Source organism: Necator americanus, chromosome X, assembly GCF_031761385.1.
Source record: "Necator americanus strain Aroian chromosome X, whole genome shotgun sequence".
Taxonomy (NCBI): domain Eukaryota; kingdom Metazoa; phylum Nematoda; class Chromadorea; order Rhabditida; family Ancylostomatidae; genus Necator; species Necator americanus.
In genome coordinates, this window is record NC_087376.1 from 8,042,938 (window position 1) to 8,067,944 (window position 25,007).

The 25,007-nt window shown below is 48.9% G+C and overlaps 4 protein-coding genes across 5 annotated transcripts; 3 read left to right on the forward strand and 1 right to left on the reverse strand.

The window, feature by feature from the left end:
• Window positions 1–6,622: 6,622 nt before the first annotated feature.
• RB195_021802 (uncharacterized protein) lies at window positions 6,623–7,210 on the forward strand (the record flags this gene model as incomplete). The annotated part of the gene is made up of 1 exon (XM_064208703.1): window positions 6,623–7,210. The coding sequence occupies one exon, from the start codon at window positions 6,623–6,625 to the stop codon at window positions 7,208–7,210; it is 588 nt and encodes a 195-aa protein (XP_064064584.1).
• A 7,628-nt stretch (window positions 7,211–14,838) lies between these two features.
• On the forward strand, window positions 14,839–15,126 carry RB195_021803 (uncharacterized protein; the record flags this gene model as incomplete). The annotated part of the gene is made up of 1 exon (XM_064208704.1): window positions 14,839–15,126. The coding sequence occupies one exon, from the start codon at window positions 14,839–14,841 to the stop codon at window positions 15,124–15,126; it is 288 nt and encodes a 95-aa protein (XP_064064585.1).
• A 460-nt stretch (window positions 15,127–15,586) lies between these two features.
• On the forward strand, window positions 15,587–16,285 carry RB195_021804 (uncharacterized protein; the record flags this gene model as incomplete). The annotated part of the gene is made up of 1 exon (XM_064208705.1): window positions 15,587–16,285. The coding sequence occupies one exon, from the start codon at window positions 15,587–15,589 to the stop codon at window positions 16,283–16,285; it is 699 nt and encodes a 232-aa protein (XP_064064586.1).
• Window positions 16,286–17,337: 1,052 nt separating this feature from the next.
• RB195_021805 (uncharacterized protein) lies at window positions 17,338–23,388 on the reverse strand (the record flags this gene model as incomplete). 2 transcript variants are annotated; one of them, XM_064208707.1, is made up of 10 exons in its annotated part: window positions 17,338–17,386; window positions 18,155–18,237; window positions 18,302–18,385; window positions 18,613–18,700; window positions 18,786–18,913; window positions 20,517–20,684; window positions 21,456–21,572; window positions 21,779–21,946; window positions 22,035–22,115; window positions 23,386–23,388. In XM_064208707.1, 10 exons carry the CDS (start codon window positions 23,386–23,388, stop codon window positions 17,338–17,340), a joined length of 969 nt encoding a protein of 322 aa, XP_064064587.1. The 2 variants fall into 2 exon arrangements, with proteins under 2 accessions (XP_064064587.1, XP_064064588.1); XM_064208706.1 differs by lacking the exon at window positions 23,386–23,388 and having other exon boundaries at window positions 22,035–22,109.
• Window positions 23,389–25,007: the final 1,619 nt, after the last annotated feature.

Sequence of the window (25,007 nt, forward strand, 5' to 3'; positions counted from 1 at the left end):
GGAATGGGGTGGTACGGTCCCACAGAGTCGAAATTCTGTACACTTGGGGTTGGTCGGGTACCACAGAGTTGAAATTCTGTACGATGGGGTTGGACGGGTCCCACAGAGTCGAAATGCTGTAGAATGGGATGGTGCGAGTCTCACAGAGTCGAAATTCTGTGGAATGGGGTAGTGCGAGTCCCGCAGAGTCGAAATTCTCTTCACCAGGGTTGGACGGGTCCCGCAGAGTCGAAATTCTCTTCACCAGGGTTGGACGGGTCCCGCAGAGTCGAAATTCTGTACACTGGGGTTGGACGGGTCCCACAAAGTCGAAATTCTGTAGAATGGGGTTGGACGGGTCCCACAGAGTCGAAATTCTGTACGATGGGGTTGGTCGGGTCCCACAGAGTCGAAATGCTGTAGAATGAGGTGGTACGAGTCTCGCAGAGTCCAAATTCTGTAAACTGGGGTTGAACGGGTCCCACAGAGTCAAAATTCTCTACACTGGTTTGGTACGAGTCTCACAGAGTCGAAATTCTGTGGAATGGGGTTGGACGGATCCCACAGAGACGAAATTCTGTACGCTTGGGTTGGTCGGGTCCCACAGAGTCGAAATGCCGTAGCATGGGGTGGTACGAGTCCCACAGAGTAGAAATTCTCTACACTGGGGTTGGACGGGTCCCACAGGGACGAACTTCTGCACATCAGGTTTGGACGGGTCCCACAGAGTAGAAATGCTGTAGAATGAGGTGGTACGAGTCTCGCAGAGTCGAAATTCTGTACACTGGGGTTGAACGGGTACCACAGAGTCGAAATTCTGTACGCTGGGGTTGGTCGGGTCCCACAGAGTCGAAATTCTGTACGCTGGGGTTGGTCGGGTCCCACAGAGTCGAAATGCCGTAGCATGGGGTGGTACGAGTCCCACAGAGTAGAAATTCTCTACGCTGGGTTGGTCGGGTACCACTGCGTCAAAATTCTCTACACTGGTGTTGGACGGGTACCACAGAGTCGAAATTCTGTAGAATGGGGTTGGTACGAGTCCCACAGAGTCGAAATTCTGTGGAATGGGGTTGGACGGATCCCAGAGAGACGAAATTCTGTACGCTTGGGTTGGACGGGTCCCACAGAGTCAAAATTCTCTACACTGGTTTGGTACGAGTCTCACAGAGTCGAAATTCTGTGGAATGGGGCTGGACGTGTGCCACAGAGTCGAAGTGCCGTATACTGGGGTAGGACGGGTACCACAGAGTCGAAATGCCGTAGCAATGGGGTGGTACGAGTCCCACAGAGTCGAAATTCTGTAGACTGGGGTTGGACGGGTCCCGCAGAGTCGAAATTCTCTACGCTGGGGTTGGACGGGTCCCACAGAGTCGAAATTCTGTGGAATGGGGTCGGACGGGTCCCGCAGAGTCGAAATGCTGTACACTGGGGTTGGACGGGTCCCGCAGAGTCGAAATGTCGTAGCATGGGGTGGTACGAGTCCCACAGCGTCAAAATTCTGTACACTGGGGTTGGACGGGTCCCACAAAGTCGAAATTCTGTACACTGGGGTTGGACGGGTCCCACAGAGTCGAAATTCTGTACGATGGGGTTGGACGGGTCCCACAGAGTCGAAATTCTGTGGAATGGGGTTGGACGGGTCCCACAGAGTAGAAATTCTGTACACTGGGGTTGGACGGGTCCCACAGAGTCGAAATTCTGTACACTGGGGTTGGACGGGTCCCACAAAGTCGAAATTCTGTGGAATGGGGTTGGACGGGTCCCACAGAGTCGAAATGCTGTAGAATGAGGTGGTACGAGTCTCGCAGAGTCGAAATTCTGTACACTGGTGTTGGACGGGTACCACAGAGTCGAAATTCTGTACGCTGGTGTTGGTCGGGTCCCACAGAGTCGAAATTCTGTGGAATGGGGCTGGACGTGTGCCACAGAGTCGAAATGATGTAGAATGGGGTGGTGCGAGTCCCACAGAGTCGAAATTCTGTGGAATGGGGCTGGACGGGTCCCACAGAGTCGAAATGCTGTAGAATGGGGTTGGACGGGTCCCGCAGAGTCGAAATTCTATGGGGTTGGACGGGTCCCACAGAGTCGAAATGCTGTAGAATGGGGTGGTACGAGTCCCACAGAGTCGAAATTCTGTGGAATGGGGTCGGACGGGTCCCACAGAGTCGAAATTCTGTGGAGTGGAGTGGTACCGGACATAGTCGAAATTCTGTGGAATGGGGTTGGACGGGTCCCGCAGAGTCGAAATGCTGTACACTGGGGTGGTACGAGTCCCACAGAGTAGAAATTCTCTACGCTGGGGTTGGTCGGGTCCCACAGAGTCGAAATTCTCTACACTGGGGTTGGATGGATCCCACAGAGTCGAAATGCTGTAGAATGGGGTGGTGCGAGTCTCGCAGAGTCGAAATTCTCTACGCTGGGGTTGGACGGATCCCACAGAGTCGAAATTCTGTGGAGTGGAGTGGTACCGGACATAGTCGAAATTCTGTGGAATGGGGCTGGACGGGTCCCACAGGGACGAACTTCTGCACATCAGGTTTGGACGGGTCCCACAGAGTAGAAATGCTGTAGAATGGGGTGGTACGAGTCTCGCAGAGTCGAAATTCTGTACACTGGGGTTGAACGGGTACCACAGCGTCAAAATTCCCTACACTGGTGTTGGACGGGTACCACAGAGTCGAAATTCTGTACGCTGGGGTTGGTCGGGTCCCACAGAGTCGAAATGCCGTAGCATGGGGTGGTACGAGTCCCACAGAGTAGAAATGCTGTACGCTGGGGTTGGTCGGGTCCCACAGAGTCGAAATTCTCTTCACTGGGGTTGGACGGGCCCATAGAGTCGAAATGCTGTAGGATGGGGTTGGTACGGGTCCCACAGAGTCGAAATTCTGTACGATGGGGTTGGACGGGTCCCACAGAGTCGAAATTCTGTACACTGGGGTTTGGTACGGGTCCCACAGAGACGAACTTCTGTACACTGGGGTTGGACGGGTCCCACAGAGTCGAAGTGCCGTAAACTGGGGTAGGACGGGTACCACAGCGTCAAAATTCTCTACACTGGGGTTGGATGGATCCCAAAGAGTCGAAATGCTGTAGAATGGGGTGGTACGGGTACCACAGAGTCGAAATTCTGTACACTGGGGTCGGACGGGTCCCGCAGAGTCGAAATGCTGTACACTGGGGTTGGACGGGTCCCGCAGAGTCGAAATGTCGTAGCATGGGGTGGTACGAGTCCCACAGCGTCAAAATTCTGTACACTGGGGTTGGACGGGTCCCACAAAGTCGAAATTCTGTACACTGGGGTTGGACGGGTCCCACAGTGTCGAAATTCTGTACGATGGGGTTGGTCGGGTCCCACAGGGTCGAAATGCTGTAGAATGGGTTGGACGGGTCCCACAGAGTCGAAATTCTGTACACTGGGGTTGGTACGGGTCCCACAGAGTCGAAATTCTGTAGAATGGGGTGGTACGGGTCCCACAGAGTCGAAATTCTGTACACTGGTGTTGGACGGGTACCACAGAGTCGAAATTCTGTACGCTGGGGTTGCTCGGGTCCCACAGAGTTGAAATTCTGTACGATGGGGTTGGACGGGTCCCACAGAGTCGAAATTCTGTACGCATGGGGTTGGTACGGGTCCCACAGAGTCGAAATTCTGTAGAATGGGGTTGGACGGGTCCCACAGAGTCGAAATTCTGTACACTGGGGTTGGTACGGGTCCCACAGAGTCGAAATTCTGTAGAATGGGGTTGGTCGGGTCCCACAGAGTCGAAATTCTGTACACTGGGGTTGGACGGGTCCCACAGAGTCGAAATGCTGTAGAATGGGGTTGGTACGAGTCCCACAGAGTCGAAATTCTGTACGCTGGGGTGGAGTGGGTACCACAGAGTCGAAATTCTGTGGAATGGGGTTGGACGGGTCCCACAGAGTCGAAATGCTCGTAGCATGGGGTTGGTACGGGTCCCACAGAGTCGAAATTCTGTGTACACTGGGGTTGGACGGGTCCCACAGAGTCGAAATTCTGTACACTGGGGTTGGACGGGTCCCACAGAGTCGAAATTCTGTACAATGGGGTTGGTCGGGTCCCACAGAGTCGAAATGCCGTAGAATGGGGTTGGACGAGTCCCACAGAGTCGAAATTCTGTACACTGGGGTTGGACGGGTCCCACAGAGTCGAAATTCTGTACACTGGGGTTGGACGGGTCCCACAGAGTCGAAATGCCTGTAGAATGGGGTGGTACGAGTCCCACAGAGTCGAAATTCTGTACACTGGGGTTGGACGGGTCCCACAGAGTCGAAATTCTGTACACTGGGGTTGGACGGGTCCCACAGAGTCGAAATTCTGTAGAATGGGGGTGGTACGAGTCCCACAGAGTCGAAATTCTGTGGAATGGGGTTGGACGGGTCCCACAGAGTCGAAATTCTGTACACTGGGGTTGGACGGGTCCCACAGAGTCGAAATTCTGTAGCATGGGGTGGTACGAGTCCCACAGAGTAGAAATTCTCTACGCTGGGGTTGGTCGGGTACCACAGAGTTGAAATGCTGTACACTAGGGTTGGACGGGTCCCGCAGAGTCGAAATGCTGTACACTGGGGTTGGACGGGTCCCGCAGAGTCGAAATTCTCTACGAAAGGGGTGGACGGGTCCCACAGAGTCGAAATTCTGTACACTGGGGTTGGACGGGTCCCACAGAGTCGAAATTCTGTACGCTGGGGTTGGTCGGGTCCCACAGAGTCGAAATTCTGTACACTGGGGTTGGACGGGTCCCACAGAGTCGAAATTCTGTAGCACTGGGGTTGGTACGGGCCCACAGAGTCGAAATTCTGTAGAATGGGGTTGGACGGGTCCCACAGGTCCCACAGAGTCGAAATTCTGTAGCATGGGGTGGTACGGGTCCCACAGAGTCGAAATTCTGTGGAATGGGGTTGGACGGGTCCCACAGAGTCGAAATTCTGTACACTGGGGTTGGACGGGTCCCACAGAGTCGAAATTCTGTACACTGGGGTTGGTCGGGTCCCACAGAGTCGAAATTCTGTACACTGGGGTTGGACGGGTCCCACAGAGTCGAAATTCTGTAGAATGGGGTTGGTACGGGTCCCACAGAGTCGAAATTCTGTACACTGGGGTTGGACGGGTCCCACAGAGTCGAAATTCTGTACGCTGGGGTTGGACGGGTCCCACAGAGTCGAAATTCTGTGGAATGGGGTGGTACGGGTCCCACAGAGTCGAAATTCTGTGGAGTGGGGTCGGACGGGTCCCGCAGAGTCGAAATGCTGTACACTGGGGTTGGACGGGTCCCGCAGAGTCGAAATTCTGTACAATGGGGTTGGACGGGTCCCACAGAGTCGAAATTCTCTACACTGGGGTTGGATGGATCCCACAGAGTCGAAATGCTGTAGAATGGGGTGGTACGGGTCCCACAGAGTCGAAATTCTGTGGAATGGGGCTTGGACGGGTCCCACAGAGTCGAAATTCTGTACACTGGGGTTGGACGGGTCCCGCAGAGTAGAAATTCTCTACGCTGGGGTAGGTCGGGTCCCACAGAGTCGAAATTCTGTGGAATGGGGTTGGACGGGGCCCGCAGAGTCGAAATGCCGTAGCATGGGGTGGTACGAGTCCCACAGAGTAGAAATTCTCTACGCTGGGGCTGGACGGGTCCCACAGGGACGAACTTCTGCCCATCAGGTTTGGTCGGGTACCACAGAGTTGAAATTCTGTACGATGGGGTTGGACGGGTCCCACAGGGACGAACTTCTGCACATCAGGTTTGGACGGGTCCCACAGAGTAGAAATGCTGTAGAATGAGGTGGTACGAGTCTCGCAGTGTCGAAATTCTGTACACTGGGGTTGAACGGGTACCACAGCGTCAAAATTCCCTACACTGGTGTTGGACGGGTACCACAGAGTCGAAATTCTGTACGCTGGGGTTGGTCGGGTCCCACAGAGTCGAAATGCCGTAGCATGGGGTGGTACGAGTCCCACAGAGTAGAAATTCTCTACGCTGGGGTTGGTCGGGTCCCACAGAGTCGAAATTCTGTACACTGGGGTTGGACGGGTCCCATAGAGTCGAAATTCTGTAGACATGGGTTGGTACGGGTCCCACAGAGTCGAAATTCTGTAGAATGGGGTTGGTACGGGTCCCACAGAGTCGAAATTCTGTACACTGGGGTTGGACGGGTACCACAGAGTTGAAATTCTGTACGCTGGGGTTGGACGGGTCCCACAGAGTCGAAATTCTGTGGAATGGGGTTGGACGGGTCCCACAGAGTCGAAATGCTGTAGAATGGGGTGGTACGAGTCTCGCAGAGTCGAAATTCTCTACACTGGTGTTGGTCGGGTACCACAGAGTTGAAATTCTGTACGATGGATGAGCATGGGTGGTACGAGTCCCACAGAGTCGAAATTCTGTGGAATGGGGCTGGACGGGTCCCACAGAGTAGAAATTCTTTGGAGTGGAGTGGTACCGGACAGAGTCGAAATTCTGTGGAATGGGGTTGGACGGATCCCACAGAGACGAAATTCTGTACGATGGGGTTGGTCGGGTCCCACAGAGTCGAAATGCCGTAGCATGGGGTGGTACGAGTCCCACAGAGTAGAAATTCTGTGGAATGGGGTTGGACGGGTCCCACAGAGTCGAAATGCTGTAGAATGGGGTGGTACGAGTCTGGCAGAGTAGAAATTCTCTACACTGGGTATGGACGGGTACCACAGCGTCAAAATTCTCTACACTGGGGTGGTACGAGTCTCAAAGAGTCGAAATTCTCTTCACTGGGGTTGGACGGGTCCCACAGAGTAGAAATTCTCTACACTGGGGTTGGACGGGTCCCACAGAGTCGAAATTCTGTACACTGGGGTTGGACGGGTCCCACAGAGTCGAAATTCTGTACACTGGGGTTGGACGGGTCCCACAGAGTCGAAATTCTGTACGCTGGTGTTGGTCGGGTCCCACAGAGTCGAAATGCTGTACACTGGGGTTGGACGGGTCCCGCAGAGTCGAAATGTCGTAGCATGGGGTGGTACGAGTCCCACAGAGTCGAAATTCTGTGGAATGGGGTTGGACGGGTCCCGCAGAGTCGAAATGCTGTACACTGGGGTTGGACGGGGCCCGCAGAGTCGAAATTCTGTACACTGGGGTTGGACGGGTACCACAGAGTCGAAATTCCCTACACTGGTGTTGGACGGGTCCCACAGAGTCGAAATGCCGTAGCATGGGGTGGTACGAGTCCCACAGAGTAGAAATTCTCTACGCTGGGGTTGGTCGGGTACCACAGAGTTGAAATTCTGTACGATGGGGTTGGACGGGTCCCGCAGAGTCGAAATGTCGTAGCATGGGGTGGTACGAGTCCCACAGAGTCGAAATTCTGTGGAATGGGGCTGGACGGGTCCCACAGAGTAGAAATTCTCTACACTGGGGTTGGACGGGTCCCACAGAGTCGAAATTCTGTACGCTGGGGTTGGTCGGGTCCCACAGAGTCGAAATTCTGTACACTGGGGTTGGACGGGTCCCACAGAGTCGAAATGCTGTAGAATGGGGTGGTGCGAGTCTCACAGAGTCGAAATTCTCTACACTGGGGTTGGACGGGGCCCGCAGAGTCGAAATGCCGTAGCATGGGGTGGTACGAGTCCCACAGAGTAGAAATTCTGTAGGCTGGGGCTGGACGGGTCCCACAGGGTCGAAATTCTGTACAATGGGGTTGGACGGGTCCCACAGAGTCGAAATTCTGTACACTGGGGTTGGACGGGTCCCACAGAGTCGAAATTCTGTACGCTGGGGTTGGTCGGGTCCCACAGAGTCGAAATTCTGTACACTGGGGTTGGACGGGTCCCACAGAGTCGAAATTCTGTACGATGGGGTGGTACGAGTCTGGCAGAGTAGAAATTCTCTACACTGGGTATGGACGGGTCCCACAGAGTCGAAATTCTGTGGACTGGGGTTGGACGGGTCCCACAGAGTCGAAATGCTGTAGAATGGGGTGGTGCGAGTCCCACAGAGTCGAAATTCTGTGGAATGGGGCTGGACGGGTCCCACAGAGTCGAAATTCTGTTACACTGGGGTTGGACGGGTCCCACAGGTAGATGGGGTGGTACGGGTCCCACAGAGTCGAAATTCTGTACGCATGGGGTTGGTACGGGTCCCACAGAGTCGAAATTCTGTACACTGGGGTTGGACGGGTCCCACAGAGTCGAAATTCTGTACAATGGGGTTGGACGGGTCCCACAGAGTCGAAATGCTGTAGAATGGGGTGGTACGAGTCCCACAGAGTCGAAATTCTGTACGCTGGGGTTGGACGGGTCCCACAGAGTAGAAATTCTCTACACTGGGGTTGGACGGATCCCACAGAGTCGAAATTCTGTGGAATGGGGTGGTAAGGCTCTCGCAGAGTCGAAATTCTGTACGCTGGGGTTGGACGGGTCCCACAGAGTCGAAATTCTGTGGAATGGGGTGGTACCGGACAGAGTCGAAATTCTGTGGAATGGGGTTGGACGGGTACCACAGAGTCGAAATTCTGTACACTGGGGTTGGACGGGTCCCGCAGAGTCGAAATGTCGTAGCATGGGGTGGTACGAGTCCCACAGAGTCGAAATTCTGTGGAATGGGGCTGGACGGGTCCCACAGAGTAGAAATTCTGTACAATGGGGTTGGACGGGTCCCACAGAGTCGAAATTCTGTACACTGGGGTTGGACGGGTCCCACAGAGTCGAAATTCTGTACACTGGGGTTGGTCGGGTCCCACAGAGTCGAAATTCTGTAGCACTGGGGTTGGTACGGGTCCCACAGACGAAAGGGGGAGAGTCGAAATTCTGTACACTGGGGTTGGACGGGTCCCACAGAGTCGAAATTCTGCTGGTAGTCGAAATCTGTACGATGGGGTTGGACGGGTCCCACAGAGTCGAAATTCTGTAGAATGGGGTTGGTACGGGTCCCACAGAGTCGAAATTCTGTAGAATGGGGTTGGACGGGTCCCACAGAGTCGAAATTCTGTACACATGGGGTTGGACGGGTCCCACAGAGTCGAAATTCTGTACGCTGGGGTTGGTCGGGTCCCACAGAGTCGAAATGCTGTAGAATGGGGTGGTACGGGTCCCACAGAGTCGAAATTCTGTACACTGGGGTAGGACGGGTACCACAGCGTCAAAATTCTCTACACTGGGGTGGTACGAGTCTCAAAGAGTCGAAATTCTCTTCACTGGGGTTGGACGGGTCCCACAGAGTAGAAATTCTCTACACTGGGGTTGGACGGATCCCACAGAGTCGAAATGCTGTACACTGGGGTTGGTCGGGTCCCACAGAGTCGAAATGCCGTAGCATGGGGTGGTACGAGTCCCACAGAGTAGAAATTCTGTGGAATGGGGTTGGACGGATCCCACAGAGACGAAATTCTGTACGCTTGGGTTGGTCGGGTCCCACAGAGTCGAAATGCCGTAGCATGGGGTGGTACGAGTCCCACAGAGTAGAAATTCTCTACGCTGGGGCTGGACGGGTCCCACAGGGACGAACTTCTGTAGAATGGGGTGGTACGGGACCACAGAGTCGAAATTCTGTGGAATGGGGTTGGACGGGTCCCGCAGAGTCGAAATGCTGTACACTGGGGTTGGACGGGTACCACAGAGTCGAAATGCCGTAGCATGGGGTGGTACGAGTCCCACAGAGTAGAAATGCTGTACACTGGGGTTGGACGGGTCCCACAGAGTCGAAATTCTGTGGGACGGGTCCCGACAGAGTCGAAATTCTGTGGAGCATGGGGTGGTACGGGTCCCACAGAGTCGAAATTCTGTAGAATGGGGTTGGACGGGTCCCACAGAGTCGAAATTCTGTAGAATGGGGTTGGTACGGGTCCCACAGAGTCGAAATTCTGTACACTGGGGTTGGACGGGTCCCACAGAGTCGAAATTCTGTACGCTTGGGTTGGTCGGGTCCCACAGAGTCGAAATTCTGTAGCATGGGGTTGGACGGGTCCCACAGAGTCGAAATTCTGTAGAATGGAGGTAGAGTCGAAACTGTAGGACGGGTCCCGCAGAGTCGAAATTCTCTACACTGGTGTGGACGGGTGCCACAGAGTCGAAATTCTCTTCACCAGGGTTGGACGGGTCCCATAGAGTCGAAATGCCGTAGCATGGGGTGGTACGAGTCCCACAGAGTAGAAATTCTCTGCGCTGGGGTTGGTCGGGTCCCACAGAGTCGAAATTCTGTGGAGTGGAGTGGTACCGGACAGAGTCGAAATTCTGTGGAATGGGGCTGGACGGGTCCCACAGGGACGAACTTCTGCACATCAGGTTTGGACGGGTCCCACAGAGTAGAAATGCTGTAGAATGAGGTGGTACGAGTCTCGCAGAGTCGAAATTCTGTACACTGGGGTTGAACGGGTACCACAGCGTCAAAATTCCCTACACTGGTGTTGGACGGGTACCACAGAGTCGAAATTCTGTACGCTGGGGTTGGTCGGGTCCCACAGAGTCGAAATGCCGTAGCATGGGGTGGTACGAGTCCCACAGAGTAGAAATTCTCTACGCTGGGGTTGGTCGGGTACCACAGAGTTGAAATTCTGTACGATGGGGTTGGACGGGTCCCACAGAGTCGAAATGCTGTAGAATGGGATGGTGCGAGTCTCACAGAGTCGAAATTCTGTGGAATGGGGTAGTGCGAGTCTCGCAGAGTCGAAATGCTGTACACTGGGGTTGGACGGATCCCACAGAGTCGAAATGCTGTACACTAGGGTTGGACGGGTCCCGCAGAGTCGAAATGCTGTACACTGGGGTTGGACGGGTCCCGCAGAGTCGAAATTCTCTACACTGGTGTGGACGGGTGCCACAGAGTCGAAATTCTCTTCACTGGGGTTGGACGGGCCCATAGAGTCGAAATGCCGTAGCATGGGGTGGTACGAGTCCCACAGAGTAGAAATTCTCTACGCTGGGGTTGGACGGGTCCCACAGAGTCGAAATTCTGTGGAGTGGAGTGGTACCGGACATAGTCGAAATTCTGTGGAATGGGGTTGGACGGGTCCCACAGAGTCGAAATTCTGTACACTGGGGTTGGACGGGTCCCACAGAGTCGAAATTCTGTACGCTGGTGTTGGTCGGGTCCCACAGAGTCGAAATTCTCTTCACTGGGGTTGGACGGGCCCATAGAGTCGAAATGAAGTAGCATGGGGTGGTAGGAGTCCCACAGAGTAGAAATTCTCTGCGCTGGGGTTGAACGGGTACCACAGCGTCAAAATTCCCTACACTGGTGTTGGACGGGTCCCACAGAGTCGAAATGTCGTAGCATGGGGTGGTACGAGTCCCACAGAGTCGAAATTCTGTGGAATGGGGCTGGACGGGTCCCACAGAAACGAACTTTTGTACACTGGGGTTGGTCGGGTACCACAGAGTTGAAATTCTGTACGATGGGGTTGGACGGGTCCCACAGGGACGAACTTCTGCACATCAGGTTTGGACGGGTCCCACAGAGTCGAAATTCTGTACACTGGGGTTGGACGGGTCCCACAGAGTCGAAATTCTCTACACTGGGGTTGGACGGGTCCCACAGAGTCGAAATGCCGTAGCATGGGGTGGTACGAGTCCCACAGAGTAGAAATTCTCTACGCTGGGGTTGGACGTGTCCCACAGAGTCGAAATTCTGTGGAGTGGAGTGGTACCGGACATGGTCGAAATTCTGTGGAATGGGGTTGGACGTGTCCCACAGAGTCGAAATGCTGTAGAATGGAGTGGTGCGAGTCCCACAGAGTCGAAATTCTGTGGAATGGGGCTGGACGGGTCCCACAGAAACGAACTTTTGTACACTGGTGTTGGACGGGTACCACAGAGTCGAAATTCTGTACGCTGGTGTTGGTCGGGTCCCACAGAGTCGAAATTCTCTACACTGGGGTTGGACGGGTCCCACAGAGTCGAAATGCCGTAGCATGGGGTGGTACGAGTCCCACAGAGTCGAAATTCTGTGGAATGGGGCTGGACGGGTCCCACAGAAACGAACTTCTGTACACTGAGGTTGGACGGGTCCCACCGAGTCGAAATTCTGTACGCTGGTGTTGGTCGGGTCCCACAGAGTCGAAATGCCGTAGCATGGGGTTGGACGGGTCCCGCAGAGTCGAAATTCTGTACACTGGGGTTGAACGGGTACCACAGAGTCGAAATTCTCTACACCAGGGTTGGACGGGTCCCATAGAGTCGAAATGCCGTAGCATGGGGTGGTACGAGTCCCACAGAGTAGAAATTCTCTGCGCTGGGGTTGGTCGGGTCCCACAGAGTCGAAATTCTCTTCACTGGGGTTGGACGGGCCCATAGAGTCGAAATGCCGTAGCATGGGGTGGTACGAGTCCCACAGAGTAGAAATTCTCTACGCTGGGGTTGGTCGGGTCCCACAGAGTCGAAATGCCGTAGCATGGGGTGGTACGAGTCCCACAGAGTAGAAATTCTCTGCGCTGGGGTTGGACGGGTCCCACAGAGTCGAAATTCTGTACGATGGGGTTGGACGGGTCCCACAGAGTCGAAATGCCGTAGCATGGGGTGGTACGAGTCCCACAGAGACGAACTTCTGTACGCTGGGGTTGGTCGGGTACCACAGAGTCGAAATGCCGTAGCATGGGGTGCTACGAGTCCCACAGAGTAGAAATTCTCTACGCTGGGGTTGGACGGGTCCCACAGAGTCGAAATTCTGTACGCTGGTGTTGGTCGGGTCCCACAGAGTCGAAATGCCGTAGCATGGGGTTTTACGAGTCCCACAGCGTCAAAATTCCGTACAGTGGGGTAGGACGGGTACCACAGCGTCAAAATTCTCTACACTGGGGTGGTACGAGTCTCAAAGAGTCGAAATGCTGTAGAATGGGGTGCTGCGAGTCTCACAGAGTCGAAATTCTGTGGAATGGGGCTGGACGGGTCCCACAGAGACGAACTTCTGCACTTCAGGTTTGGACGGGTCCCACAGAGTAGAAATTCTCTACACTGGGGTTGGATGGATCCCACAGAGTCGAAATGCTGTAGAATGAGGTGGTACGAGTCTCGCAGAGTCGAAATTCTGTACACTGGGGTTGAACGGGTACCACAGCGTCAGAATTCCCTACACTGGTGTTGGACGGGTACCACAGAGTCGAAATTCTGTACGCTGGGGTTGGTCGGGTCCCACAGAGTCGAAATGTCGTAGCATGGGGTGGTACGAGTCCCACAGAGTCGAAATTCTGTGGAATGGGGCTGGACGGGTCCCACAGAAACGAACTTTTGTACACTGGTGTTGGACGGGTACCACAGAGTCGAAATTCTGTACGCTGGTGTTGGTCGGGTCCCACAGAGTCGAAATGCTGTAGCATGGGGTGGTACGAGTCCCACAGAGACGAACTTCTGTACGCTGGGGTTGGACGGGTCCCACAGAGTCGAAATTCTGTACGCTGGTGTTGGTCGGGTCCCACAGAGTCGAAATGCTGTAGAATGGGGTGGTGCGAGTCCCGCAGAGTCGAAATGCTGTACACTGGGGTTGGACGGGTCCCACAGAGTCGAAATGCCGTAATATGGGGTGGTACGAGTCCCACAGAGTAGAAATTCTCTACGCTGGGGTTGGTCGGGTACCACAGAGTTGAAATTCTGTACGATGGGGTTGGACGGGTCCCACAGAGTCGAAATGCCGTAGCATGGGGTGGTACGAGTCCCACAGAGACGAACTTCTGTACGCTGGGGTTGGTCGGGTCCCACAGAGTCGAAATGCCGTAGCATGGGGTGCTACGAGTCCCACAGAGTAGAAATTCTCTACGCTGGGGTTGGACGGGTCCCACAGAGTCGAAATTCTGTACGCTGGTGTTGGTCGGGTCCCACAGAGTCGAAATGCCGTAGCATGGGGTTTTACGAGTCCCACAGCGTCAAAATTCCGTACATTGGGGTAGGACGGGCACCACAGCGTCAAAATTCTCTACTCTGGGGTGGTACGAGTTTCACAGAGTCGAAATGCTGTAGAATGGGGTGGTGCGAGTCTCGCAGAGTCGAAATGCTGTACACTGGGGTTGGACGGGTACCACAGCGTCAAAATTCCCTACACTGGTGTTGGACGGGTACCACAGAGTCGAAATTCTGTACGCTGGGGTTGGTCGGGTCCCACAGAGTCGAAATTCTCTTCACTGGGGTTGGACGGGCCCATAGAGTCGAAATGCCGTAGCATGGGGTGGTACGAGTCCCACAGAGTAGAAATTCTCTACGCTGGGGTTGGACGGGTCCCACAGAGTCGAAATTCTGTACACTGAGGTTGGTCGGGCCCCACAGAGTTGAAATTCTGTACGATGGGGTTGGACGGGTCCCACAGAGTCGAAATGCTGTACACTGGGGTTGGACGGGTCCCGCAGAGTCGAAATTCTGTGGAATGGAGTGGTACCGGACAGAGTCGAAATTCTGCGGAATGGAGTGGTACCGGACAGAGTCGAAATTCTGTGGAATGGAGTGGTACCGGACAGAGTCGAAATTCTGCGGAATGGAGTGGTACCGGGCAGAGTCGAAATTCTGTGGAGTGGGGTTGGACGGGTCTCACAGAGTCGAAATTCTGCGGAATGGGGTGGTAAGGGTCCCGCGGAGTCGAAATTCTGCGGAATGGGGTTGGACGGGTCCCACAGAGTCGAAATTCTCTACACTGATTCGTATCGCGATGATCCCGAGTTCGAAGAGGATGTGTGGAATCAAGTGCAGCAACTCCGGACTGCTCTCCACTTCCTACCGAACGCCGACAAACTACGTTACCAGATCATTATATTGTATTACAATTGGATGTCGCCTCATCATCCTTGACTAACTTTGTAGAGCAAGTACAATCTCTGACCCGCAGGAACACCCTGCCTAGGTCCCAACGCTTGAGCAAGGGGTACTACCTCGGCCTGTGGGACGATAAGATAAAGATGGAACTACAGTTCAGCAGGACGCAGCTGAGAACACCATTTACTATACCACCAATACTTGTAGCCCTCAGATCTACGACTCAGGATTGGTGGGACGAGTTAATCCGAATGCCAGCTTACAACGCCAATGGACACCCCATGCAACTGGATGAAGACTTCCTGGAGAGGCGCATCGCAGACGAACTGCAACTGCTTGGTCGGAACCGCGATAGAGTGACGAACTATATACACGAAACGAGTATGATGGGTCAGCTCGAACAGGAATCCCTAGAAGAACAGATAGCGTAAACCTTGAAGGTAATAATACAGTCCCACTCAGACGCCGATGATACGAAGAATATCATTATTGACAACAGTCATCTCCTTCATGACCACATCGAAGTAGCGAAACAACAACTGATCTTAACACTCGGGACAGCGATCCAGAACAGGGGCAGGAGGCAGACCATGCCGAGCATCGACATGGAGACTCAGACAGAAACCCCCACCGGGGACGCGTAATGCCAAACTCTCCCAACCGAGCAATGCGACCAATCAACACAAATCGAACCGACGACGCAGACGCAACCCACCCAGGCCTTCGAAGAACCCGGAGAGGATACAGACAGCGAGGCCCAACAAGACGAACCACTGAACAGCAAAAATGGCAAGCGTCACTTGAGCAAGAACCAGCCCCCCACATTGAAGCAAAAAAAAAAGAAAGGAACAAGAGGAAGGGGAGAGGAATGACGAGAATGTCCTAGAAGTTATGGATGAAGTCGGCGAGGACGAGAGTGGAGTCGAGTATGAACAGGACGAACAGAGTGAAGAAGACATTGCCGCAGAACAGGTGGAACGGGAAGTACAACAGGCTCGAGCGCAGGTGGAACCAGCGAGAGGAGGCGCTAACCCAGGGGAACTCGCAGAAGCAGAGGGTTGCGCACATCCGGAAGAGGATCCAGCCAGAGAACGGGAGCGACGGCGCCAACGACTCAGAGTGGAACTACGAAGCGCCCAACAGGAACGGGATGATCTTCGTCTCATGCTACAACAACTGGAGAGGAACCCCTCATGCCCGGCACGCCGGTACAGCCATGCGGACGTACGACATTCCGAGCAAGGAATCATATGTTGCGTGTTCAGAAACGCAGTCCAACAGCACTATAGCGACTCTTGCTTAGCAATAATGGACGCGGAGACAAGGAGACAATATCTAATTGAACGCGGAAGATGTCTGAAGTGTCCAGGAGAGAACTGCAGAGGGGGTGTAGATTGCCCAAGAAGAAACGCGTCATGTTTTTACTGCCACGAGTATTCCCACCACGCCGCAGTATGCCCCATGCCCGATCAGACAAGAGACGTTCGGTACCGGATGGAAGAACTAAACCTTGGTCTAGAGGAGGCCATGAACAAAGTCAAGCGACGCCGACGAAGACTAGAACGATTCGACGCAAAGCAAAGGATCTAGGACGCTTGAGGAGGAGTGTCGCGGAACGTCCGCGAGTTTTTATCGCAGAGCCCGCAACCCAATGGTATCCAAAGACCTCCGGACACCACGCCCTTTAACTTTTCTCCTCAGGAACCACTCTTATTTAGATTCTCAGAAGAAAAACGAAGTTAGGCCCACTTGCCTTCTTAAGCCTTTTGTATTACTTTTTTATGTTGTTCCTTTTTCCTTACTTAGTATTTCTTCACTCTGTTCATTCTTTTGTTTATCATTACTTTTGGTCTGAATAGACCCAAATCGAGGTGTTGCACATAAAACGTTTTATCAACTGGTGTCGTGTGTAGCTAGAAGGAACACAGAGAATTTTCGCAGTACACTCAACCACCAACGACAGCCTTTCCGCACATATATGAAGGACGAGAAAGGCAATGTTACATTTCTGTGTTTCTTTCTCTAAAGGCGATTGCGAGGCGTTGTTGGATAAAATCATTGGAAATATCCTCAGATCTTGTCAGCAGCTCTGAGAGAAGTGTGATTGGTGCAGTCGGTAGGAGGTGCAGCTGCAACTACATAGTCGATGGTTCGGCACCACTTTAGAGCTATCAAAATCTCCCATCCCACCGGAGTTGATAAATTGCTGCCAAGCTTGTTTAAGAGGATAATGACACTGTTTTAACATACCGGGTAGACCTCGAAAGTCATTGCAAAACTGCACACCCGTTCGCATACCCCAAGCGATTCCAAATTTAAATAAACTCTTTGTCGGGTTCCAAGCGGACTGATTATCGCCAGACACTTAATCTCTGTTCTTTTCAAGTAACCAGAATGTGAACTTTTTCTACTGAGTTTGTCAACGACTGGAAAGATTCACGAGTGCTTCCCTAGAATTCAATGAACTTCAATGGAAATGTTTTCCCAAACGTATAGGAGAGAAGAATTGTGCAGAAGCCTTTATCTGTTTGAAATCTATAGGTAGCAAATGTTTGCTGATTGCTCAAGTACACAATACATTACGTGAACGGGTATAGCCACTATTTGATAGTTGTCCAGATTCAACGGTGATCTTCAAAGGATCAGTGTTTTCTCTCCGCCGCCCACGGATCTTCCGGATGCCCCTCCATGCTGAAAATAGTTGTTTTACTAAACTACAAGATTTCGGCTGTGTATGTCATGAATACAATTATCAACATTCTGCTAGGCTGCGAACGTATTGAACGAGCAAAGAAGTTCAAACCTATCCGACTCTATGTTTTAATTAAATTAATTTAATTTAATTTCTTTAATTTTTTAATTTAGTTTCTACTTTCTATTATTCTACATTACTAGAATTCTATTATTCTACTGTACTAAAATACTATTAAGACCAGCGTGTGTACAGCAGTCCCGTGTGCTTACATTTCCTCAACAATACAACTTATTACTGGTGATATGACGTGGGCGGTCCGCAACGCGTCCGCGATTTTGCGGGTAAGGGAGCTTCTGCTGCTTAATTCTGGTATATTAGTTGAACCAGGAATCTAGACGAAGACGGAGTTGACCGCTAAGATGCTGCATCGCCGGTGACACAAAAACACACAAGGCTACTGTTTTCCTGGATTTATAAGGGAAGGAAAAGAAAGAGGAAAAGAGATAATTATGATTCCTCTCAAATTCACGAATCGCTACACTCTCATTACTGTCTATCCGCGCGGAGATCTATCGAAAATCTATCTCACCATTGAAAATCTTGTGATATGTTGCTCTAATCAATGGAAAAAGTAAAATCGTATAATCTGAGGGTAGGATTTCTTACAACGTGCTGAAAGGTGTAAATAACTCGTGAAAAACACGGTAAAGCAAACAAGGCCTCAGCAATACCCAAAATAAAAAAAAATCTTGTAGAAATCTTACAAATCAAAGAAGAAAAGCCTTTGATGATGAGCAGTCGACTCAAGCTCCTCAATTTCGCTAGGCTTCAGAGCAAAGTCGAAAACCTGAAAGAAATTCATTGCAGAAAGTATGGGTTTACGAGCGAAGCCTAGAAAACACAGCACCAACATTGAAATTTTCAGCAATTCTGGAAGGAGTCACAGACTTCGGTATGATGGCAATGTTCCTCTCCATTACGTAACGTAGTAAAATCTTAAATGGAGTTTTCCAAAATAAACTTTGTCGGTTGTAGTGATTTTCCACAAAACTCAAAATATGGAACATATTTACTCAAAATATGAAATATATTTCGTTGCAAAGTTGCGCTGTCTGGCTTGCAAGAGCATTACTTTCCTAAGAAGATGCTGACAGTTACAATGATGCCCTCAGAGAATTATCGTTGTTTTATTCACCGCTGTTATCTTAGAAGAAAACCTAACCTGTGCCGGAGTTTTCTTATATTTCTCCGCTAATTTTTTTACATTCGGATCATCAAGGTCCCTCGGAACATCAGCCCATTCTATTTTCCTGAAAACATTTAACAGTAATAGATGTCAAACTTTTGTACATATTCTGACATTAACGAAATAAACGAATATTGCCAGAAACGCACGCATCAGTAAGTCGCTTAAATTGGCCGCGTCCGGGTGATCCTAGGGAAGCATAGGAAGTCAGTGCGATATTATGCTTCTTGCAGATTTCGTGTAGTTCATGTTGAGGCCAATAAAGATGCACTTCCACCTAAACGTTTGGTACATCGAGGAATTCCCTACCAATATTTAATGTTTGCAATGTTTTTTATTTATATGTGCAATTTTAGGTCTAAAAAATTTCCGATTTATTCCGCAACCTAATACGCAAGTTTCGTTATTGGCGTTGATGAGGTGCTTAGGCCAACATCTTGTTGGGCTAAGGACCTCATCAACGCTCGTCCAGCTAGTCCACCTGTGCTACAAACATTTCATCCCATCAGCGGAGGTCTCCTTGAGGGTATTTTGCATCTCTTGGGATCCACTCTAGTGTTCTTTTAGCCAAACTACTAACTACTAACTATGTAAATTACAGTCACAGCCTCCGACATCAAACATGTTTAAGAGATTTCGTTGCGGATCACCTCTTCCTGTTTTTCATAGAACGCGTTCAATTCATGTGTTTTTGGCAGAGGATGGAGACGAGGAGTAGCAAGACGAAGCAGCAAAACCTAGGCCCCAAGCATTTCGTTTAGGAAATTCTTCTATGCAAACAACGAATGCGTAGCCACTCATCTGTCACACGTCACCGCTTCTACTTTTGGTCTTCTGCACAACAGTCACGGGCAAGTTCATACCCTCCGCAGCTTTGAAGGCAGCATATCACGAATCTGGGGTGGTACGGATTTCAGGTGGAGTTTACGTATACAGGGTCGTAGATTATGGAGACCGGGGTGGTTCCGCCCACCCCTCCCTGAATCACTGCAAGCAGCCGGCCCCTGGATGTCTGTTTTGTACGATGCCTTCTATTGCAGCGCACCACCCCTGCACGCGTAGCGTCCCTTACTGCCTATCGGGGCAGTCCGAATTGATTTTCGACGAATCGCAGAGGTGGCACAAGGGATGGAGCCTTGCAATGGATAGTGTCGTACATGGTTCTGGAGGCGGCTGTTCGCAGTGATGCAGAGAGAGATGAGCGGAACTACCCTAGTCTCCATAATCTACGACCCCATATACCGATACTACACCTGAAATTCTGTCCACCTCAGATTCGTAGTGTGCTGCCCTTATGAAGGGAATGTAGATCAAAGTTTTAGGCAATTTCATAGCGAGTCAAGTCTATGCCGCCTCGGTCTAGAATCATAAACATCCTGAGCAATTCGAGATCAGGTCAATTTTCACTGGACAACATATCTTTCAACGTGTGAGGCAGCAGGGCTCCACGTGCAGGATACTGAGCCAGAATTCGTTTAGAAGAGCTAAGTTGACTTCTGTCCGTACTAAGCAGCTTTACTACGGCGAGCATAGCCTTCCCATAGGCGACTGGAAACCGATAGTGGAGTAAGGGATCATCTTGCACTTGTTTCCACAAGATAGTGAGTGATCTTAGCAGCGGTTTACCCTTAGCTAGACTTCCAATTTCCAATTAATGCGAAAGAGATAATTCACGCAACTATTTCCAAGGCTGGCACATTCTACCGGAAGAACACTGCTGTGAACTGCAGTCCGACGCCTCGAGTCTCCACACTACAATGAAGTAGAAAACTGTTGTGGAAGCTGTTAGGACACTAATATATAATCCCTCTTCTTTTGCTACTCTTCCTACCATTCGAATTACTGTCAAAATTAATTCTTTAAGCAAATCAAAACCAAACCTGCAAATTATGGATGGGCACAGAAGCTACTTTCATAATGCGCTCGATTTGTTCACCATTGAAGTTTGAAACTCCGATAGCTCTAGCTAAACCTTTTCTATATACAGCTTCCATACCTCTCCACACATCTACTGCAGTCAGTGAGTGGTCCTGTTCTGTCATGTCATGCTGAAAAAAGAATCGTCTTTTGATACATGCGTTAATGTGGAAATGTTCTGAGATCACTGCTTCTTATTTATATTTGATGCAATACTTGGAGTTTTTCTACACAACATTTGCTCCTATTTTGAAATTGTCCTTACAAAGGGAGCATTACTTGGATTGTCTATTTCTAAAACACATCGTCAGCAACAACTTCTGAACAACTTTGTCTACTCCTTATGAGAATATTCCTATATTCGCATTGGTCTACAGTTTACTTCAAAGACCATGTCTGCTTCCCCGAAATCCTTTCATCTTCCTAACGCATTGAATTAAAGACTTACTGTGAAGGATCTGAGACACACCGAAGAGATTCATTCTTATTCATTCTGTTTTCCACCGCTGCCAGTTTTAGGGTGCTGTTTTCTCCTATATATAGAGATAATAGTGGTCAAAAACTAAACTTTTCAACCAGAATAAATATTCAGTAAACTTTATGGTGTAACAAAACACCTAGAAATAAGAATAATAGAAAAATAGAAAAATAATAGAAAGAATAGAAAGATAAGAAGTTGCTCATTAGCGTATTGTCATCTAACTAAATTAAAACAAAAAAGCTTTGAAAAATCTGAGGAAGGAAAAAATTAAAACTTGAATCCATTCCTTTTACGCAATGGCTTGGTAACTGCAAAAATATCAATGTTTCGGAAACTTGTCAGAATCTGCCAGATGTTTAGTATTTAGCAATATTTTCTTCTATTTGAAAGAATGCTCCACACAATAATCATATACACTCACATTAAAGGAAGTAGGTAAATGGGCGAGGAGGAGATCAAGGCGGTCTAGTTTGAACAAACGGAGAGATTCACGTGCCGAAGCCTCGATTCGATCCGGATGAAGATGCGTTCCCCAAACCTGCAGTATGATATCTCATGAATAAAACCATTGAGAAATAAAATCAAAATGGAGGTATAAGTTCTCTTAAATGGAGACAGGTATGATTGTCGATACAAATGCAAAAGTCTATACTAAAAATCCAGAACAATTCCCACACCATTTTAACATTTTTGAAAGAGTTAAATGTCTCTACTTATTTAGAACAAATTTTCAAAAAGCCATACCTTTGTCGTAATGAAGAGATCGTCACGTTTAACCTTTCCAGCTTGGATCATTTCGTGGATACCTTCACCAATTGCCTCTTCATTTTTGTACAATGTAGCCGTATCGATTAGTCGGTAACCACATTCAATGGCTGTTTTTACAGCTGCTTTTACTTCAACAGGCGTCGACTGTAATCACAATAGTCATTTCCCAATCGTATCTTTTTTATCTTTATCAGCACTTTTTTTATCTCATAAGATATAATGTCTAACCAACCAGTAACGTTCCCAAACCAACTTGAAGCATTTTCACTCCGTTTGAAAGAGTGATCGTTGGTCCACCAATAGTCATTTTTGTCTGTAAATATGTGAGAAAGAAATTAAGTATCTAAGTGTTCCGGTAAAAAAATGAAAACGGGTTTAATCCAACAACTAAATTTTGCATAAACGAGAAGTTTGGAGTTGTGCTCCAGTACTTAGACCTAGGAATCAGCAACCATGGTCAACTGCTTTTTCCGATAAACTTGCAGCACTAAAAAAAACTTCATACAAGCGTTCATAGCTGAGATCCAACGAAGCACTGTTTACATTCAATATAGAGAATGCACTGTGAAGGTATACGAGCATTTATTCTTTTTTTCACTCTAGTAGCGTACTGGACGGAATCACTCCGATTTTGCAGCATTTGAGCTCGCAATGAGTCAATGGCGGTGGGTAACCATTTACGACTGCGTAACTTTCCTACTACGCTACACGTGTCCTCCTTTCCCTATTATATTTATTATTTGTATTTATTTATTTGCCTTTTTTATTTATAAAAGCATAAGTCCTTTAAAAGCATCACTCCACGAATCTGGGGTGGTACGGATTTCAGGTGGAGTATTCGTATAGGGTATCGTAGATTATGGAGAGGGAGTGATTCCGTCCACTTCTTCCTAACTGGCGTAAGAAACGGTCCGGAAGATGCGGCGCACAAGGCTGGCGCGCTCCATTCGAATTCGCTGTAGGAAGTAGCGCGCCGGAACGCTCGAAGCCGTATCTTCCGGGTCGTTTTTTTACGGCAATTAGGAAAAAAATGGACGGAATCACTCCCTTTCCATAATCAACGATACCGTATATGAATACTCCACCTGAAATCCGTATCACCTCAGATTACTGGGGTGATGCCTTTAATGTACTCTATCTTTTATGACAAGTACTTAATATGAAAAGGAAGAAATTTTCGAACAGGTTTAAAAGAGAGAGAGCCGTGCACACAGAGAGCATAGCTTAGTTCCGCTGAGGTAGGCATTCTGAAAGGAGAATTCTACTGCAGAACAATTTTAAGAACTGGAACTACCTATAACAGTAGCAAAGAAAAACACTTACGGTTCTTAAGTTCTATAATACTCTCAAACGTAAGATGGTGCTCAATACAGGTGGACCACACATACAAGGTCCTTCGAAAGACATCGACCAACAACGGCGACCTTCACCCCGCTTTTTTAAATGAAATTTGTGTGATTCCGCAGTTGTTGATTCACAAATCTTGAATCTTGACTTGCTTACGATTCTCACCCATATGTAGAAGCTCTTAGTTTTCACAACTACACACCAAAATTAACACCTCGGATAACTGTAAAACTTGCCATAGTTACTCTACAATAGCTCTAAATGCTTAAAGTAGTTGATTTGACGTGATTTCTTGCCCTTTCTCTCAGAGAAGAGGGGAGCGGGAAGCCAGTAAATAATTCGTTAGGAATGGTTTGGGAATGCTTTACCAATGATTAGTTGTCCTTCATCACAATCCACTTCACTCCCATCGTCTTTTTCTTACAGAGAAAATTCTAGACACATTTGTCAATTTTTTTTTAGTAGAAAAAAGCTATCTGCGAACACAACTGTTCGGAACACAAAGAACAGAACAAAAGAAGAAAGTTAACAAATTTGTTACAAAAGTTTCAGATTATCAAATGGAGGGCATTCGACATTAAAAAAAAACTCCTTCATTGAATACATCAGCCGATTCCTTACACTTTCGGCCATAGATGCAGAAACTCAAATTTTTCGAGGGCGCAAGAATCATCCGTCGACCTTTTTGCACATTTTTTCTGTCAAAAAATTGCTATTTCTCTGTGGTTGCTCTAATCAATATTTCGAATAGTGCGAAAACACATACGTAGTGAAACAGAAGGATGCGAAATTATATTTGATGTCTCAAGTAATTTCAAATGATAGATTAATTCGTTTCACATTTTCCATATTCCCATAGATTTTTGCAGGGTGATTTAGAAGCGAATTTTGTGCAAAGTTTTGTCTCTAAATGTTGATCCTAAGCTTTTATTCTATATTACATTTATAGGCATTTACATATATGCCAAAAATACAGAGAATAAAGATTTGTAATTGTTTGTACTCAATCATATCCAAATTGAAGGCTGAAACCATATCGAGAAGATATCAATCAGATAACAATAGAAAAAAATCAAAAAATGCTCCAAGCTTTTGGGAAATAAATAATGTAGTGAAGTAACAGTTCAGAAAATGAAAACAATAATACCATACAAATAAGACTGTCTTGTCTTTACAAAGAAAATTTGTAGGCTTCAAATTACTCGTATAGCTACCTAAACATACCATTTCTACCATAAATTCTAATGAGGTGTCAAAAAAACAGATTATCGTCTCGAGGAGCGAATTTTCGAAGCGTAGAACCTCACCAAATGATTACGACAGAACTAGTGTAAAGTAGTGAGTCGTAAAAAGAAACCTGCACTAAGAAGAAAGGGTAGGCAATTTTGACTGTGGTGCTTTAAACAGATTTCTCAAACTCATCTTTCTTTTTCATAAATCATGCATAAAGCGTGGAATTGACATACAATACAACACGTGTGAAATAGCCATGGATGAAGCGGGTCATCATAACCGAAACTTAAAATAAAGATGGAAAAAAATCACATTTCAACATCAACAAGAGACATTTCTATCAATCAACCTTTTATGTGGAATTAATAGAATTTATCAATATTAATATTACTGTTTTAAGGAGGAGGACCAGAACTTGCATCTTTATGGACATAAATATACAATTTATAACACCGCATCAATTGATTGACCACCCGTCTCTGATTGAAATCCAATTTTTCCTAGTGTTAAAATAACGTAAAATCTACAAAACGCCATCGGGTTGATGCAATTGCGAAAAGAAAGCAAAGAAGGAACAATTACTGTGTAAAGTGGTTAAAAGTGATTGGAACAGCGAGCTGTGTTC